The 20,758-nt window shown below is 42.1% G+C and overlaps 1 protein-coding gene across 2 annotated transcripts in view; it reads left to right on the forward strand.

Annotated features, from left to right (window-relative positions):
* The window catches only part of SASH1 (SAM and SH3 domain containing 1), a 191,902-nt gene that overhangs the window by 36,636 nt on the left and 134,508 nt on the right, over positions 1–20,758 (forward strand). Inside the window, exon 1 of one of the 2 annotated variants that reach the window (XM_082049785.1) lies at positions 11,232–11,271. The exons of the other annotated variant lie outside the window; for it this stretch is intronic. Within the exon in view, the coding sequence (XP_081905911.1) occupies positions 11,269–11,271 (3 nt within the window). The 5' untranslated portion in view covers positions 11,232–11,268. Of the gene's footprint in view, positions 1–11,231; positions 11,272–20,758 lie in introns of those variants that run through there. 2 annotated transcript variants of the gene reach the window in all.

Genomic DNA, 20,758 nt, shown 5'->3' on the forward strand with positions numbered 1-20,758 from the left:
GAAGAGGCTTGAAATGAAGCTTCTTGGAGCTTGGTTAACATCAGGAGTCACTGTCAGCCTTACTCCTGAGAAGCTTTAGTTATTTAAAAAAACAGTGATTTGGAAGTTGAAGTTTTAGAGTTGGGGGTAAAGTTCTTTCTCTTTCTTCAGCATTCTCTAGTTTTTTCTATATGTGACAGTAGACACAAGACAGTTTTTTTGAAGTAAAGGGAGGGAATGCCATGAGTCAGGCTTGCCTGCTACATGTAGTTATTTTTGTCTATTATGATTAACAGTAACCGTGATATGTCATGGAGTAAGCTTCAACTTCAGATTCCTACAGATCTATATAAAATGCTTACCTAGTTTTGTCTCATTGGTGGTTTGAGTTTAAAAGACATAAAACTGCCTTGTCTTAACAACAGTGATCATTCTTCCTTCGGAGGCCTTCAAAAATATCAGTGTGACAGACTTGGGACGCTGCTTAAAAATGCAGTAAGAAACTGCCGTGGTTGTAATCATGGCCTATTTCCACAGGGCACTATTACTAAGCTTATAAAAATGGTGCTGAGCTTTATTTAGCTTTACAAGGCTTTCACTTCATCCTAGCAAAACCGCATGAGCCTGTTTCCCCCCACAGCCCTGCGAGAAGAAGGGAAGGTTTACAAAGGGGGCCCAGCCATTACTAATGAATGCCTGAACTGTGCACACAAATCCCACTTCTCGGGGACATATGAGAGTGCTTTGGCAGTGGCTCCACATCCAGGAGCAGCACTGTTTGAATAACACCTCCCATAAAGCAGCCTTCCTCCTTCCCTCTCTCCCACCCCCAGGCTATGCCAACAAAAGTGTCCATGTGGCTTCCTGACATACCTGATCACAGAAGTGATCTGGCCAGAAAAATATCCTAGGCTTTTATTTCAGGTTTCTTTTGTTCCCACCCAGATCAGCTCCTTGAGACACTTCACCACTCAGCTGCATAAACAGTTGCCTTTGGCAGAGCACAGGGAGAGGGGTGGGGTGGGCACCAATGCCCAAAGGAAGCGGGGGAGCCAGGGTTGTTTAAACTACCCTTGCCATCAGAGAAATGCTCCAAGAACCACAGCCCCAGCTGCTTGAAGTGCAAAAGCACAGCTTTAGATTTCCAGCTGCTTTCGGTGTGCATGAATAACCTGTACGAAATTGGGAAGCCATTGCATACAAATATGAGACTCACCCTGATCTAATTCTTTTGTGCAGGCTGTTCTTAGCGTGCCATTGCTATGAACCACGGTGGTTATGGTTGTTCAGCATTATGTTGTTGGATACCATCCAGAAGTAGCTTTGTGCCTCTAAAAAAGCAATCTCCAGATGTAAATAAAAGTGACCATCAGAATGGGCGGTGCTAGCACTGTGGTCCCACAGACATCCATCCTGCTTACCTTGCCATTAAGATCAGGTCTGTGCAACACCAGATTCAGATCAACTGGCGATATAGATGTGTCCCAAATCAGACTTGGGCACATGGTTACTCAATTAGCCCAACCCTGCAAAACAGCCTGTATTTTAGACTCCTGTTTATGCTGGATTCAGAGGACAGACAGTTCCTAGTCAGGAGTGACGCCTGCCAGAATAAAAGTTATCTCTCAGAAATATTTCAAAACAAATTAGAACCAGAAATGTAGGTTTGGGCAGGTTCAGTGTTTTATGTCAAATAGCTAGATCTTACTTTATTTCGTAAGATGTGCCTTAGAACTAGAGTGTGACAGCAACCTGATATTCTGCAGAACAGCTACAAAATGAATGAAAAAAAAAATTAAAAAAAAAAAAATAGAATCTCACCAGATAAATCCATTTGGTTAAAATCCAGCTAACAAACCCTAAACTATCAGCAGCTCGTGAAGCCTAGTATGCAGTTTTCTCTGCTATTTTTTTAGTGCCGCAGACTTGCAAAACTGTTCTGAGGCAGCTGAATTAAAACTAATAAGAGTTCCTTGGTTTGTTTTCATGGTGGTCCTCTTCTACAGTGTGGGGGAGATGGTCAACTTGAGTAGCTGTAGCAAGTGAGAGCAGCATCGCTATATCTCAATGAGTCAGTGAGGGTTGTATTTTTAGGTACCTGAGAAAAAAGCATTTTTCAGAATGGGTTAAAACTGTTTGCATTTTGTGGTTTTTGAAGCCATCTCTGGAGGTGGCTGTGTTGCAGTCTATGTGGACGTATTACCAGACTGAACACCTGCCAGGTGGCTGCATCCAACTGAACAGGGCGTTTTGCAGAATCCTTCTGGAAGGAAAACTGGCTACAGAGGTCAGTTTGAACACTTGTAGTGATGGCAGAAGGGAATGGACTAAATTTTTGTGGGGTACTGTCTAACAAGTCACAGAAAGCAATTTGCAAATGTTGGAGAAATGTCAGGGAAAAGAGAGGCAACGAGGTCCATCAAGCTCCAAATCATCTGTGAAAACCCAGGTAGCTGAAATGGTTCTCACATTCATTGCACATGTAGTCTGGTTTTAGGTATCTCCAGCGCAGTCGTTCTCTTGATCTATGGTAGTTGTTCTCCCCTCAGTGCATGAGCATGTTTCCCATTCACATAAATAAGAGTTATGTCTTTGTATCCAGAGAGAAGGGATTTTATTTGTCTAGTGCCAAAGCAGCTTCTCACAGGACTGTTTTCCTTCCACACTCTTGCTTTGGTCCAGCTCTCCTGACCTGTATTTCCTTTGTTTTGAACTCTTTGGGCTTTTATATTTTCAGTAATAAACTTTAGTAAACTATTGGAGAAGGTGACATGCCTAGAAATTTCGTCCTTAGTGGGTTCAGCCATTTAAGTAATGCGGCCTAAAATATGACAGGTAGCTAGAAAGAGAGAGAAAAATCTTGAAAGTTTTGCAGTGTAGAAGTAATTTTATTTTATGTGGTGATATCACCACATTTTTCTCACTCCTTTCCCCCAGTACTTATCAGCGAGAGCCTTGCTTTGCTATATGTGGCAAAGCTTGCTCTTATTTATAGGGTTCTTGTGTTATTTAGCTATTTTTTTGTCAATTGCTTTGAAAATCTCTGTCACAAGGTACTATGCAAGTGGTGCTAATGATGACTATGGCTATCACTGCTAAAAAGCTTCTAAAGCATGGAGTGTGGGTTTCTTTGTGTATGAGCTTAGTTTGTTTAGTTAATGGAGTGCAATACTGATGACCAGGGTACCTGGGGCCTTACAGACATCGGTGCTGTACTAGCAACCGCAGGATTTCCTTTGACACATCCTGTGTATTGTCCAAGACTGTTACTGGGAAGGTGGAGCTGGTGATGTTCATTCAGCGTTAGGTTTGATGTACCAGGGTTCCCTGGAACAAAGGTTCATCAAGCTGGCATAGTCATTTTTGCCATTTGATCACCCCCCTGTGCAGTTCACTTGGTTACAACCATGCTGTGGGGAGGAGGTTAAGTGTGCTCTCCTCCCCATGAGCTTCTGGAAGTGTTGCTGATGTGTCTGCTTTTCTTCTCATGACTTTTTGGAGGGGGAAGGGAGGGATGGGAGAAGACAGGTGGCAACTTTTTTTTTTTTAATTCTTTTCATTTTTCTGTTATGGGCTGAGCCCTCTGCCCACATCAACCTCTGTCTGCTTTTGTGTGACAAAAGCTGTCATGCAACTTCCTGATGATGCCACTTCTCTTTATTTTTTCTGTCTTTTTGGCTAACTGTCCGCAATTTTCCTACCCGGTTTGCTGCCAGGTTAATCAAGCAAATTGACACGCAGCCACCTCAGGAAACAGTTGTGTAAGTGAAGAAACCAGGGAGAAGGCAGGGGAGGCTTCAGCAGTGTAAAATCATTAGCGATGTGGGAGGAATGAGCTCTTGGTTATCACTGTACACAAGCTAGTGTCCCCTACGCTGGCTCCTGTATAAGTTGTGGTCAGCTGAAACCACTGCAGGGGGGAGTTGTACTTTAAGCACCTGGAGAGTGCTTGGTCACTGTAGCTATAGGATAACTTTGCATCAGGCTATGGATATATCCTGCTCTTTTGCATTCTCCATGCTGGCAAAAGGTGGTGTTGCCTCAGCTCCTTGAGGAGCTGGCCGAGCTGAGCTCACTGTTTGTCCTGCCGCTCCCCAGGTTATCAGGGCTGCGGGAGACGCAGATTAGGGCCATTCACACCAGCGATTTCCTTAGTGCCTTTGCGAGACTGATAACTTCTGGCGGAGAGGCAGTGACGCCAGCGGGTAGTAATCTTTTCCCGCGGGAGAGCTGCCTGCCCTGTGTGTGTGTTTATCCCCACAGGTGTGGCTTCTGGAAACCCCGTCTCTCTTCCTGGCTTCTGGTGCCTGCAGTAGTATCCCAGGCCAGGCACCACAGCTTGTCCAGTCCTCCCCAGGGAGCTGCTTTTTGGGGGGGAAGAGTTGCTGAACAGCAGCCTCGTCCTTCACAGGTGCCATTATGGCCCTGCCAAGAGGGTATGTGCTGTGCCAGCCTGGCTGTGGCCATCATGGCCATCACCCCAATTTCCTCCCTGCTGCTGCCTGTCAGCATGTGGGGAAAGACATCAGCTTGCAAAAAAAAAAGACAGGCTAGGTGAGCAAACAAAAAGAAGCATGAGAATAGCTCAGTTTAATTCCAGGCCTTGGCATTTCAGTGCTGCCAGTCAGAAGGCAGAGTGCAGCCTGCACAGCCCGGGATGGGTGGCAGGGAACACGCCCGCCCTGGGTGCGTGGCCAGTCCACAACGTGCTGCTGCAGGAACGTGCTGCAGGAACGTGCTGCAGGCACAGCCGCAGCTGTGCCAGGTAAACACCTCTGTAGCCGCAGCACCAGCACGGCACGGGTGGGCTGCTGCCCAACCTGCTGCGCATCACTGAGTCCCTTCACACAAAGGCAGTGTTAAGCACGGGCATGTCTTTAATCTTGATTTCCTAACCTCACCTCCGGCAGAGTTACGAAAGCAAAGAAGCAAAGTCCTACTGTGTTTGAAGATTTTTAAACATGGCTGTGAATGTATATGAGCTTGCTTGGCCCAAGATATAGTGAGCTACTGAGAAAGAGTGTTTACTGAAGTGTACCCTGGCATCCTTATCCTTCCTTTGCAGCTGCTATTTACCAGACAGCATTTGTGGTGAATGTAGCTGGCAGGAAACAGCGTCTAGGAATGAACTGGATGACTTAAAGAAATTTTCACACTAACGTTATCACAGACATTTGAAAATACTTCACATGAAGGCGTATTTTTGTAACACTGAATTAAAATAACATTGCATGAAGCTGGCTCAACTAAATCAAATTTGCCATCAAAATGTTCGGTGTTTTTGTGCTGGGTCCTTGCCTTGTTTACAGCTTCACTGTGTGACACTCTGTGTTGCAGAGAGAGCTTCTCCATCCACTCTATTAATGTGTTGTTTCACAAAAGTGGCAGTAGCTCAGCTAATTCATTGGCACTGGGGCTGAGGTGGGGAGATTTAGACTTCATCCTGGCAATTAAAGAAACTGATTATGAAAATGCGCTTATTCCTGTATTAGTCAAAAAGGCCTGCTATTATACTATTTCTTTAAGAAGATCAGATTGCTTGACTTGTATGAGAAGGTCTTCTTTAAAATTATCGGAATAAAGTATCAGGATTGTTTCTTCTGTAGGCTGTTCTGAGATACAGAAGTCACTTTCTCCATTCTGGGATTTAACTTGCCAGTCAGATGTAATTATTCTTCTTGTAGTTTTGTAACCCATTATTGGATTTCTTTTTTCTAATCATCATTTCACAAACTGAGAAAACTCCTTAAAAATAGACACTAGAAGACATGAGAACCCACAAAACCAAAAATATGCTGCCATTAATATGCATGTCAGTCCACCATGAGGATTCTTTCTTTGTATGTTGTGTAATCTACCCCTTTCTTTACCCATCGTCTTTGTTTTCATATTTAGATCCTTGTTTAGATTTCCTGTAGGACTGTAACTCTCTCTGTTTTGTTTAGAAAGTTCCTAGCAGATTGTGGTTGCTATAGCTAGATGGGAACAGACTATTTTTGTTCTATTATTTATTTGAATTGGGACTCTTCAAAACCCCCTCCTTGTCATCAATCTATTAGAGACATTCTGACAATGTATTAGTCACTGCTGGGGTGACATGAAACAGAGTAGAGTGTTTGGAGACGCCCTTCCAGTGAAAGACACTGAGGTTTAAGCCTCCTCACACACGGGCAGGGCTGTGCTAGCCATGCCTAACTCCCTTGCATCCTTAATAGGCTCTTTGCCTATAAATCCCCATGTGCCATTGAGAGATTGGATCTTTGTAGAAGGGCTGGATTTAATGCGAAGCCTGGATGTCTCCAATTTATCTCACAGCTCCTGTCCACAGTGTTGCTCATGGGGGTGGGTGGAGTGTGCTGCTCTAACACTGACTTCTGTTACCACCCGGGTAAAAGCAGCCAAGGAGGAAGATCTCCCTGCCCAGCACCCAGGAGCAGGCTTAGAGCTGGGGCTTTGTCTCCAGAGCTCTGACAGCAGCATGGCTATGAAACAGCTGAAGTAAACAAACCAACAATACAGGCATTTTGTACAGAATAGATCCATTATTCTTCCTGACAGCATGACTTGGATTTTGAGTTCTCATTCTTTGTATTGTTCCTTATTTAAAAAGAAAGAGAAAGCAGAACAAGGAATGATACAAATGAAACAGCCTAAGGTTTGTGCTTGCCTATAGGATACTATTAAGGTCCTGTCCACACAACAAATTGGAACCATTTTGTAACCAGGTCCCTGAACCCAGCTGTACTTTTAAAGCAGTCAGGCTCTAAAGTCTTAACGTGCTTGAGTGATTTGCCTAGGACTTTCATGCAGAGGACAGACTAATAACCAAGAGGCAATAAGGAATCACTTACCGAGACCAGTTCATTGATCATTCAACACACGGACAACAGAGTTTTTCTTAGCCAGGCAACAGGGCTCACACAATGATAGAGACCAGAGCATGTGCGTGTGTGTGTTTACTGTCCTGTCAGTCTCAGCCCTAGGTGGGATTTAGGCTAGAGGATGCTCCATGGGCTGCAGCAGGGATGCACGCCTCTGTGCCCAGGTGTGCTGAGCCCCATCTGCGCCGGGCTGTCAGACTGGTTTCTTACCCAAGCCCCAGCGTGCCAGGCTGTCAGGGCTGGTTTCTGCCCTGACCCCTATCTATGGTGGGCTGCTGGGGCAGTTTCTGCCCCAGACATCCCTGCTGAGCAGGGAATCTGGAGAGAGACAACGGCTAGAGGGCTGCTGGAAAGGTGCATGAAGCTGCCAGGGCTTTTGGACAGTGGTTTGTTGCAAGGCTCACATTCAGTATGGCTTCAAAATTTTGCCTTATATAAATTTTGAGCCCTTCCTGGTTATTTGGACCGGAAATCCATACTGCCTGCTGGACACAGAAAAGCCAGCATAGATGCTGGAAAATAACATTTTGCTCCTTATTGCATGGTAACTTTCTCACCTGGGCAAGGAAGACTCCCGGTGTGCTCCCCCAGCTGGGACGGGTTTGGCTGCAGGAAGTCCTGCCTGTGGGATGTCAGGGAGGGTCTGTCAGAACCCTCATGCTCTCCTCACACTGCTGTTTTCCAATCTGGACATCCATAGCAAGGGACAAGCAATAAAGCCATCATCGCTGAAATGAGCTACAGTGTTACCAGATTAGCTATCCTAAGACTGCTCATGGGAAGAGCACATCAGGAACATTAGGTAGAAAATTGCTGTATGTTTAAAAATGGTTAAAGTTACTGATCACATGGGTTAGAGACATAATTTGTTGGGTTGTGCCATGCTATTTTTAGTTTAATCTCTGCACTTGTGATTTTCAAGGGGGACACATGGAGTAAACCCTTATTCCACTTTCGAGACTGCACATAAACCCCATTTTAATTGGACAGTCGGGAACAGCTTTCATTCAACTAGATGCTGTTTCTGTTTACAGTTCTATAGCATTTAAACACTGCAGGATTGTTTAAATGCAATGTCTAAATGCATTTAACATTTAATGCATTTGTATTTATGTTTAAATGCATAAATATTGCGTGACCACTCAGTTCTTGGTCTTAAACATAAGTAATGGGGGTTTTGGCCTGAAGAAAGCAAACTGACAGTGGAGGAATTAAAGGGAACCACAGAACATCTCATTATTGACAGATAAAGATAATAGATATCAGAATAACTTTACTGACAGATAAATAAATCAGTGGCTGAGAGTTGTATCCATTAATGGCAACCAGAAAACCAGCTTTCTCATTTACTTTCCTGATACAGTTCGAGAAGCCAATGCCTGAGCACCAGGGAAGGCTGTTCTCCCGCACTGGGAGGTTGGAGCATGGAGAGGACAAGCAGCACGGAGGACAGGGTGCATGAAGGAAGGGAGGAGGCTTTAGGAACTCTGGTGGGTGAATCAGATGCATTAAAAAAATCTTTGATTGAGATACATGGAAAAATACAGAAGCCAGAGCTGACGGAGGCATCCAACAAGAGAAGTAAATGGGAACAAAGAGAGGTCATGGTATAGGAGGGCATTAAAGCATCCTAGTCAGGAGACGTGAAGGGGGAGGATGCAGGGACACATAAAGATATCCAGAACAGGCTGTGGCATCCAGTGAGGGTCAAGGGATGGAAGCATAATAGAGAGAAAGAGGTCACACTTGGGTTAATGTCTCATGCTTGCAGACCCAGGTATGGGTCTGCAGATCCAGGATGGAGAGACACAGATGGCATGGACGGATTAGGGGAGCCCACACTGGGAGAACATGGGGTACACACAGAATTGCTGGCATGGGGACACCATGGTCAGCTGCAGGAACCTCTTGTGTGGCCCTGGGAGGAGTTCAGGCCCTTTTACCCCGTAACTTTATTGTTCAAGGAGGCAGCATGTGCAGTACAACAGTCCTCACCAGTGATCTTCACGAGATTGACAGCAATTAGATTTCCTCATGAAATATATTATGCATCTATTATTTTCAATGTCTGTAAGGTGGGAGAAACAACCAAAGGTAATTTGCTGGCTTACTTCCTGCTCATATTTAAAATTTTGATGCTAAAACCTTTTGGGTTTTTTTTTTCCACTGTGGCTGTCCAGCGGAGTTTACAAAGCTCTGCTTTCAGTGAGGAAATCGATTGACTTGAAAACCAAAAACTCTCTCTTTCTGACTCTGTCTTATGAATTCTGCAGTTTATACTGTCATTTTGTCCCTTTTCTACTTTCGATTTCTTACTGTAGGGTAGCTGTAGTTTTGAATGCATGCATATGTCTAATTGGACATTTGTCATTAAACATACATAAAATTCACACGCACACACATTGAGCATATGGAAGGCTTGTTAAGAATGATTTATTCCCTCTGAGGCCATATACAAACATTTGAAATACTTGAATCAGACTGAATCACAGGTTAAAAATAGATCGGTAAAGTCTTCATATTTACTTTCTAAATTTTAAACCCTGTGGAGGCGGAGGGAAACATTTGAAGTTTTCTCACTTTAATCTTTTTCTCTGATACCAGAAGGAGTAAACAGGCAGTTTTCTTTCCTTCTCTTTTAATGAAAACAGGAGATTCTCAAGCCTTGAAATGAAATCCCGAGAATAGGCGACAGCACGTTTCCTGCTTCCTTCCTGTGGTGTTCCTGCCAGGGATCCTCAGCTGCTGGGCACAGCCCCAGCCCGTCTGCACTCCCCTGCAGCTCGCCCATTGCCCTTGCCCTCAGCGTTCCCCTTGGATGCACCGTCGGTAGTGTGTTGGGATGCGCTAAGGCTGCTCCCTCCCTCTTTGGCCCCAAGACCACTGCTGCTGAGTGTAAATGTGGGTGTAAATCCCTGTCCTGGAGCCTGGGACGGTGGTTGTTTGTTATATGGATCCCACTTAATCACAGCATTGTTCCTCTTTCCCCAGCAGCGGGGATGGTTGGTGGGGTGTGGATGGTGTGCAGTTCAAGCCCACGCTGTTTGTCCCTATAATACTGAGGTCAGGCCCTGTGTCTCCTTCTGGGAGCACAGAAGAACCAGACCCTCTAGGAATTGCCCAGCTTAATAGCTGCAGATGGAAATGCCACCTATAGTGACTGCAAAGAGCTGCTGCTGCCAGAGCACAGCTTTGCTCTGCGAATGCAGGAATTGCGGAGCTGCAAAGGTGAGCTAACAAAGGTAATGGAGTGTGAGGAAATTATGTAAAATCACCACAATCACCGTCATCAGTAGAAAATTGTTTTCTGTCCTTCCAGTACTCCAAAACAGCAATGCTACTTTTGCTCATATGAGAAAGAAATCAAGACATTTTTAAAGGGCAAGTCTTGCAGCATTGTAGAGTGACTTGATAAAAGTCACTCCATCTCAGAATCATTTTAGTCCTTTTGAACTCATAGTGATATATGTCTTTGGTAGCATATTTTAATTTTTAATTTGCTTCCAAATAGAACTAGAAAGATATTTTAGAAAATTATATGCAGGGATTTTTCTAAAGGCCTAACATTTAAAATATTCCATGGGCGTATACATCCACATGTCTAAGAGAAATTTGTGTGTGTATGTGTATATGGGAGTGAGTCACAATTTTCAACACATTCACTTGCTTTTTGCACTGAGAAGTTCACTTCAGTTTGTGTAGTTCCAAAGCTTTCTCTGTATTTAGTCCCAGATAAGATTCAGAGGGCCAGGACAAACTGGCAATACAACCCTTATCAGCGGTTTTCATAACCAGCAGGACTGGGCTTGATCCAGGCTGAAGGGGAAGCTGCCCCAGGACCAACCTTGGCTGGGCACCAGGGCTGAGAACTCTGTGCCAGCAGCACCCCAGAGGCAATGCCAGGCTCCCCTTGCATTTTGGCTGCATCCCTGCCACACCAGTGTTGCAGCAGTTGGTGCTTGGGGCTGGCTGACATGCAGGGGTGGAAGTGACACACGTCTGGCAGAAAGGGAAAAAGGTGTTTATCAGAGGAAAGCCGGCAGCTGCAGCGGCGGCTCTGCCTCCGTGCGAGATGTGGTGCTGGGGAGTCAGCAAGGCCTTTGGCTCTGCTCGTCTCAGCTTTTCTATCTACCCGTCTGTATACTTTTTAATATTTTAGGGTGTGGTTACACTGCACTTTTAGGAGGCATGGCTCTTCCCCAGGAATGGGACTGTTCATCTTGCTGACGCTTTTCATCTGGAGTATGAAGAGCTATCTTGATGGCTGATGATTTTTTTTTTTCCCCTTGCTGGGTCTGGAATTTGTTGGAGAAGCCCATGACACAGATGCTTTGAAGAACAGACTAGTCTACAAAGAAGAATTAATTTAATAAACCCCACTGAGACTGTTGCTATTCATTGGTGTTGGATGGTAAGTCACTTAGATCACTCCATCCTTATTTATTTCTATAGCTATTTACCTGCATTTCCAAACTACATTCACATGACAGTGATTATTTTGGCAAAGTTATCATATGGTTAATTATGGCTGAATTTAATAGTTACTGGCATTGCATATTTGACTAAAAATAAATAGATACTTTTGAACTGGTTTCACCCTGAGAAATAGAAACATCACTTCTGACATTTGTGAACAGTTCTGCTGCTTGCTCTCTTCCTATCTCTTCCTATCACAGAAAGGTAAGAAGTGAAATTAGTTTGTTATCTAAAAGTACAGGTAAGATTTTGGTTTTGGTTTATATTTTCAATTTCTCCCTTTAAATAAAGTTTGTGGATAAATATGAAGGTGAGGGATGTTTAAAGTGAAAGGAAAGAGACCAATAAATACAAATGAGAAGCAGCAGTATGTGGATAAAGGGTAATTGTGTCTGTGGTTTTTTGTTTGTTTGGTTGGGTTTTTTTTCTCTGCTTTAAATACTAGTGAAAACTTGGTTCTTGAATTAAGCTTAAATTCAGACTGTTTCTCCCTTGCTGCATTTTCTAGTTACTTACCTATTCAAATTGTCTTTGAGCCAACAGAAACTGAATGTTGCTCCTATGTATTCACTTGGTCTAGATATAATTTTCTGTTCAGGGCACCCATATTGGAGAACATAAAACTTCAGTGATTCATTGGATAACTGAAGCTGTTATTTTTTTCCCAGGGATGGCACAAGAAACGAAATCTCAATTAAGAGTGACTTTCCTTTACAAAGCGAAGCCTTTGAATCAGAGTATACCTCTGAGCCTTTTGTCTGCCAAATGGGTGGGGGTAATTCAGTTAGGAAAATGCAGTCAAGATGTGAAGAAAAAAAAAGATGGGAAAAAAAGTGCCTGGGGGTATGCAAGGCCTGCTTCCAGTGTTGCACGGATGTTAGCATCATGCTGAGTTTTAACATCCCAGGGCACAATAGGGCAGAATATTCCCTTCTCACTCTCTGGTAATTAAATTGGGTGTTAAACCAACAGGCTCTAGAAAAAAACAAAACCAAAAACCAGCAAATGTTTGGTTTTCAGTTGGAACCTTTACATGATTTACAAATTTTCTGTGTGAAAGCATTCAAAAATATGTTTCTTTGTTGGCAATGAAATGAGGAGTTGTCAGTTTTTAGTGTCGGTGTCTTTTATATAGGCAAGTTATAACTTTAACTCAGAAGCTATTCAATTGTATGCCTAGTTCCCCACAAAATTGCAGACTATATTTCAACAAAATTAATTCTAAAAGTGTTTGAATTATAAAGTATATTGTATATTTATATTGTACAGTACTTCACAGTATATATATTTTATAATAGTTGGTATAAAATCAAGCTTAAGATTCTTAATTCCTAGAATTATGTGTAGAACTGAACCAAGTTATTTTAAAAAAAGTTCCTATAGAGATTTTTTTTTTTCCAACTAAAAAGTAGGTTTCCACAAATGTAGCCATCTCTCATACTGTGGTATTATACTAGTTCATAAGAATTTAAAATGAAAGAAAAAGAATCTAGACTGTTCAGTTTCACTCTTCCTTCAGTGGTAATAAATACAGAATGCATCCCCATCAAGAAGTATTGAAAATGTGTTTTCAAAGTCTCTACTCTTTCAGAAGACTCATTGGGGAAAACAAAGTTGACAAAAATAGGACTTGAGTCATTCTGGCTGGTGAAGACTTGGCTGTTTGCATCCCTCACTGTATCAGTGGGAACCCTGTGCCCTAAAGGGACTGAAGCTAAATGTGTATTTCTTTGAATGCCAAAAGTAGATGAAGTAAATAAAAAAGGAAATATAATATAGTGGTGCTATACATTTGATTTAAATTAATTTGAAAGATATCACTTGAACATGGTATGAATATATCACAATAAGGGAGGATTATATATCTCTAAGTACAGATTGTCTATTTTAAGATAAAATAATAAAAAATTAAAGAAACTGTGCTTTATTCTCTTTCTTCATAAAACATGAATAATATCTTTTTTAATGCTTTCAATTTTCTTCCTCTTGTATCTGTTGTAAATAGGCAGTACTCTTGATCTCAGCTGTTCAGGCTTCACAGGCTCCAGTTAGGCTTCCTGAATAACAAGAATTTTTCAAGCAATTCTCCCTAATACATTCTTAGTATCTTTTTGTGTCAGGCCGGGGCAGGGGGTTAGTATTTGAGATATCCTGAAATTGTATTTTCATGCACTGCAAAATCAAGAGGGTTAATAATCTGTGCTTTCTTCTCCTAATCTCCATTTCCATTTAAAAAAAAAAAAAAAATATATATATATATACATATATTGTGTCCACATAAATTTATGTGTTTGTAGAAGGTCAAGGAAATGACAGCTGCCATAAATTCTTAGGTTGAAGATCTTCCAACTGAATTACCACTAACTCCCAGGCAGTTGTGGTTTTTTTGAAGGACATTTTTTGTAGACCTAATAACTAGGGTCCTAGGTTATTTAAGGTGTTCTCCTCTAGACTCTTCTTAATTGATTCAGATCTTTTCTGAAGCGCAGTGTCTGCAACGAGTCTTGTAGCCCTGCTGATTGAGGTCTTGCCATGCTGAGGAGAGCAACAGATATATTTTACGTCTCGTCTATTAGTAAATCTTTATATAATTGTTGCTTTTCTATGACAGCAAGAAAGAAGTTGACTCATGTTCATCCTACAGATCCTTTTGTGAGAACTGCTGCAGGGCAGCTGTCTCCCATCTCCTGCTCGTCCTCCTAACGTATTTCTTCCCAAATGAAGTATTTTCCAACAATATGTCCTTTTTGCAAACTGCCTTGTGTTTGTCTTAGCCCATTTCTTCCATTTCCCTATTCATCTGTGTATCAAATCATGTTCTCTGACACGCCTGCAGGTCCTTTCTAGCTTTGTGCAATCTGAAAACTCAGTAATCAAGTTGCATCATCTGTATCAGAGGCTGCCCTACCACATGAAAACCTCATGGTTTTCAATGCTTTCTCTTGGCCTCTGCAACCTCAAGCACTTCTTGCAGGTCACTGCTGAGCAACATGATCCGGAGAGGATGGTCACTGGCCCTGCAAGAGCCTCAGAATGAACATCTTCGTCACAACTCTCAAAATGCCTTGATACATCTTTCCAGTTTGGTGAGAAACCACTCTTTGACATGGTTTCGCTGTCATGCACTGACATGCACTGACAATTTCATGTAGACTGTTCTCTCCATGAATATGCCATGTGAAGCAGCATTGGAAACCATATGAAAATGGAGATAAATCTCATCTGCTTCCTTCTTGTTTGTAAGGTATATCATTGTATCACTGAACAAAAATCAGCTTTATTTGACAATAATTTAGATTGTTTCTCACAAAGGCACGTGATCTTGAAGTCTTACAAATAGCATGTGTGATTTTTAGTTCACAAGCAGTTTTTCTGACAAATTTAGGTCAAACTGAAATGCCAGTCAGACCCCTGTGAAACCTACTTTTTGCCCAAAAAGCTGAGCGTTGACTTGCCTGTTCTCTGTCTCCTGCAACATTAACCATCTGCATTACTGTGCCTGTGCTATTGGCCTCACCAGACCTGTGCCAGGAAGAATTTGAGGGCAGAGACTGCATGGGGCAGGGCAGAGGTGGCGTGGGGCAGCCCTGGGAGGGGCTGGCAGGGACACAGACCACTCAGGTGACCGCTCTGGGGCTGAGCAGGGCTCAGTTTCTCTCCGTGTTTCATGTCCAGGCTGCATCTGCTATGGCCACCTCTAGCCCCTCACTCTTGCTGACATACCAAAGACAAACATAGTGACCTGTGGTGTTTGTGTCTCAGCAGCATTTGGGTAGTTAGGTTTTTCTGCTTACCAGGAAGTTCTGCTTTGTGTGGTACTATTCAGAAATAATCCTCATTCACCCTGATTTAGTCCATAGTAGGTGTTCAACAGTACCAGACTTCCACCCCCCCACACCCCTGCTTATTAATGCCCCAAAACTCTCAAGAGGGTTTACTGCTCTGTCTTCCCAGCATTTGGGACAAGTTTAGTTTACCTTTGAAATACAAATGCAGGCCTCTGCCTCGCCTATCATTCCTGAACAAGCTGTACATTTTCTATATTAATATTCAGTTGTGTGAATTCTTAGCAAGTTTCTGTTACACCAGTTAAATCTCGTACTTTATTATGCATAGAGACTTCCAGTTCCTCCTGTTTTATTCCTTATGGCTCTTTTATTAGCACACAGACTTTAAATACATTCACCAGACTGAGCTGCTATTTGTTCCTGTCCCTCTTGTGACCTTACAGTGAACCCCAGTATCTCTTTTCCCCTCTTCAGAGTTTATGCTCTTTTTTTCCCTCCTTTCCATCACTTCCCTGGGTTTTCACCATTCTCTTCATTGTTTTGGTTGAGAGAATTTAGTTCACTGTTAGTTTTCTGTCTTTCTGTCTTTCTTCACTAGATGGATAACAGCAGAATAGCAGGGAATCTGTCGTGGAGCCATTATCCTGTGATCAAAGAAGTCAAAGTGCTCTTGGCAGTCTCCTCTGTTCAGCTTCTGCATCCAGCCCAACATATGTGTGCACACACACGTCCACGTCTGTCCTTCTCCTCTACCTGGTCTTTTACACTAGTTGGGTAGAGTCCAAGGTGATGCTTAGGGAGCCCCTGTGCCTTCTGCATTAGCCCAGTTATTGTCTAAAGTTGTCCCGCTTTCCCTAGGAATCCATGGCTTTATTTCTGCTCTGTCTTTTGAAATAATAGAAGCTTTTTGCCCCTCCTGAAAGAGGCCAGAACTATGGATGGAGGAAGGTCACTAAGGTGTCCAAATACCTGGAGAGAACCAGGAGTGCTTCCCACTGGGGCTAGGGGTGCCTGGGCTCCTGATAAATTGAAGGACAAACAACAGGCAAGGGAAGAGGCTCAGGACCTGAACAAAGGGAAATAAACTTCTAAAGAGTTGGGTTTTTTTTAACAAACCTGGGAGAAGCTGCCTACATACCTAAGGGCTTAGAGGTCTTTAAAGAGAGTTTGTTGTTTCATTGAAAACGCAAGGCTACCTTTTCTTAACTGCTTGTTTCCTTTAAAGACCATGAAGTCTAGTGTAGTGCAAGTGTATTTCAGAGTGTGCTACTTAGTAACCTAAGTGCTGGGACTTCGCCGTGTTGAATTGACTGCTGAACTACCCCAGAATAACTAAGTATCTCATATACTTTTTGCTTTCAACAGTTCCTACACATTAGTTGAGGCTTCCATTAGTACATACCATAATTTAATGGTATATTCTGAATGTTTAACCCTTGATCTGGGCTTAGTTTTGGACTCTGAAGCTCAGCAAAAGTGATTTGTGACCTTTCTGTATTACTTACTCTGTCTAGCCGTAGATGCAAATCAGCGTGGTAAATTTAAGGCTGTTAGAAACTAAGACATTTTCTTAATTACTTCATAAAGACTTCATTAAGATACTCAGTAAGGCCTCAGAACTCCGTGACCACAAGCTGGAAACCACAAGTTCAGAAACAATATATTAGGAATTAATGGTGAATTCACAGGCCTGCATTGTATTATTGTATTATTAATAAATAAGAGGAAAACATCTGCTGTCTACTTCAGCAGTGAAGATTAGCTGTAGAGGTTTCAAAAGCAATTTGTTTACAGTTATTGATATGGAAGAGACTTAAGGAGCTACATTATTCTAAATATCTTGTTTCTCTTTCTCCTCTTTCACCATATTGGCATACAGTTTTTAATCTGGGGAGGTAACATGAAATCCAGAAAGATGCGAGACCCTGAAATGAAGAGAGATAAAACTGTATCACTATGATTCTTATAAACCTAGATTGTTGTAGTTGAGTACTTTGTGATTCTTCATCTTTAGTACTGTGTCAGCAGATGATGACCATGGGTCACCATGATATAGTGTTCTACTACTTCCATAATTATCATTAATATAGTTTTACATGGAAAATACAATTGAAATATGACTGTCACTGTGCTCCCTTCCAGAAAGATCATGGTGATGATAAAGTTCTCCAGCTGAATATAATGCTTTTAGTTCTAATATATCAAGTTTCCTTGTAAAATGACTTGACTTTAAAAATATTTGATATTTCAGTTCAGCTTCCTGTGAAACTCTGCATTTTGTATGCACTTTTTAGTACAGAAATATTACTTTCCAGCCAACACTCCCACATCTTTGCGTGGTTTGGGACTTTATTACAGAGCATTCCCCTTCCCAGTTACAAGTGTGTCTGCTTACAGCTGCGTATTTTCTGTGGTCGTTGCTGTAATGTTTTTAACAGGTTTATTTCTGTTGTGCTTCATTGTGTAAAAGGTGTTCAGCAAAACAGATAATTTCCTAAGATATCTTTGCTTTCTCAGAGTCATGGGGCATGTGATGTGCAGCCTGGACTGGTACACGATTATTGACAGCAGGAGTCTGGCGTGGCCCAGTCAGCAGTGCCCTGGACTGCAACTCAGAAGACCCTGATTTCCCTTTTGGCTTTGCTACTTATTTGCTGTCTTTCCCAGTGCAAATAACTTCATTGTTGTATCTTCACCCACTGTTTCTGACTCAGATGGAGAGCGAAAATTCCCTTAACCTGTATGCAGTATTCAGTATAGTAAGAAAGATCTTGTTCTTTAGGGGAGGTGTACAGATGATTCTGTAATAAACACTGAATACATGCTAAATAATATTTGAAGAAGCAACAAAATGTTCAGAAACTGGAACAGCATAAAAGATCCATCTTGGCAGGAATATTTTCCTCATGATCTCACTACCTGTCATTTCTTGGTTCTGAATTTATTCCTGCATTATTTATTTTGAGACATTCCAGCACCTTATGTGTAGACAAAACCTCCCATTTTACTTCAGATGTTCTTCTGACTTTGGTAACTCTAACTTTGGTAATATATTCACTCATTATGACTGCAAAAATGATAATGTCTTGAACTGTGGCTGGCTGGCAATGTCGCAGTTCAGGCAGCAAGAGCCATTTGCTTAGGAAAGAGGGAGCTCCCTTCCATAGCTACCAAGGTGACTGTCGGCTGTGATAAAGCCAAAGCACTGACTGTTCTTAGATCAAGTTTGGGTTTTAACACAGAAGATAGCCATATCAAGGATAAAAAACCCCTCTTTTCAGAAGCTATGGTTATTACTTTATATCCATGTCAACACTCATTTTCTGGGTTTTGTGCAAATTGGATTAGTTTTCAGACATTTAAAATCAAGTGTAAATGGCTATTGCAGAGAGGCTGCAGGAAGGGAGTGCTGGGATTTCAAAGGAGACCTCGTCTCTGTTAAAAGCAACAGGGAGAATCTGCTGGGATTTTGAGGGAAAAAGGAAACTTCTTGCTGCTGTGTTGACCTTTCCAGAAACTGCTCTTGTTCCAGGAGAAGTGAGTGGGAGATTTATGATTGGCATTGTACCTTTTGCAACGCGCAAACTTGGAATTAACTAGGAATGAGTGTAGACTCGTCTGGCAGAGAAACAAGATAGTTAAAGTGTATCTTGCTGACTTTATTCCTCTTTCAACCTTTGTATTTGAGGGAAGGGAGTGTTTTCCTACCTGTGGAGTCTTTAGTTATAGTTATTGCACCTAGAAAGTTGCAACAAAATTCACTCTGATTTCTCTGGCAAGACATTTAGTGTGGAACGGGTTATGTATGTTTGTTTGTATGTTTTCTTTTTTCACCTCCTGATATAAAATACTACCGCAAAAAAAAAATTCCAAACTTTTCTAAAGGACTTCTGCTGTGTGAAGCATGAGTACAAAGAGTCCTTTGTTTCACAGGAATAGCCAAACCTGTGGTAAACCCTTGCTCATTTTTTTTCCCCCCAGACAGGTGCTATGAAGCTCTTTGACATTTGCAGAGCAGATGGGATGCCATTTTACTGTTGTATCTAATTGACAGAGCCTTACTAACTCTCTCCATGCATCCTGCCTCGGAAAGTGTGGGCTGTGGAGTCTTGGAGAGCACTTTTTCCTCATCAGCAACTTGCTTAACTCACTTACTTCCAGGTGAAGAGTGAGAGTGATAACTTGCTAACTGACCTGTGAAGCCTTTTGGGAATTCATAACCCAGGGAAATGCTTTCTTCCTGATGAATTTGCCATTTTGGCTGGTTGATCACTTGCTGTTGACTTGGCTACCATATATTGTAATATACATATGTGCAGCGACAGATGCTATTGTGAGCATATATTTTAATGTAAATAGCAGTGTTGTCTGTCTGTGCAATCACATAATGACATATGTAATTGAATATGTGTAGAATACATGGAGTGGTCTGTGAAATGCTGTTTCTGGAGATATGTGAATGCACATGTGTCTCCCTGTCTTCTCACCCTCTAAGGCTCCCAAAGGAGGGATTTTGCAAATGCACAGTTTGGGGATTCCAGACACAGTGAGGGTTTAATTTCCAAAATGCTGGTGCCTGTGAAGGTCACAGAGAAGAACATATCTGTCCCAATCACTTCTGCAAATCTTGGCATGCCACCCTCATGCTTAGCACCAGCGCAAACTTATGTCTCATATGAAAAACACAGAATAACTGTTCTGAGTGTGGCTTCTGCTAAAGGTTGTACACTCCTTTGCAGATCTGGTTTACACAAGGAAACCCCGTTTGCAATGTGCTTCCAGCATTTAAATCCCAATAGACACATATGCCTTCCCAGAAATTGCTTCTTTGAAGAAAACAGGTGATGTTTTCACTTCTGGAAAGGCAGCTAGACTGCATTTTATAGTGATTGTCACTGAATTTGACCAACAGGGGTAGGAGTACCCATACAAATATTTAATGCATTTCAGTAAGAGTATAAATGAACTAACAAACCTCTTGCCCTTGAACAGCTGTAATGTTTAGGATTATTCTTATGAAGGGTGTTGAGTTTGGGATTCTTGGCTTCCTTGTGCAGCAGCTTGTCCCTTTGGCAACTGTCATCCTCAGCCAGATCAGTTACATGCTGCCACAGCCACTCAGACATCCTGTGCAAATGTTAATATTAAAAGCAGACCAGGTGGTAGCAAACTCTGGGATAGATCTTCAGGTCACTACCAAAATCACAAGATTTACAAATAACCTGGATGAAATTTCTGCAGTTCTCCAGGTGTCAGTAGTTGCTTCTGTGGCACTGGCACGGAAAGCATTTCAATCTCTTTGTGGTATCCTTGATAACGATAGGCTCTAATTCTAACTTGTGGCATTGTATGTTGGCCTTTTGGCATGAATGTCATTCAGATATCTTTTTGAATAAATGCTGGCTGCTTTCAAAGTCTGGTTTTAAAGAATTAAAAACAAAAACAAACAAACAAAAAACCAAACAAACAAAACTCACCAAAAACCTGGGAAGAATCTTAAGAGGTTATTTAGCCAACCCTAAGCCCCAGAGCAGAATCAGTTGTAACAAAATAATGGGATGTTGGGAGGCTCACAAGAACAGGTTAGACAGTGATGAAGTCTTCACACTGACCCCAGGCAATCAATTCCACCAC

This window comes from Streptopelia decaocto (assembly GCF_964273445.1).
Source record: "Streptopelia decaocto genome assembly, chromosome: 3".
In the NCBI taxonomy this organism is placed as follows: domain Eukaryota; kingdom Metazoa; phylum Chordata; class Aves; order Columbiformes; family Columbidae; genus Streptopelia; species Streptopelia decaocto.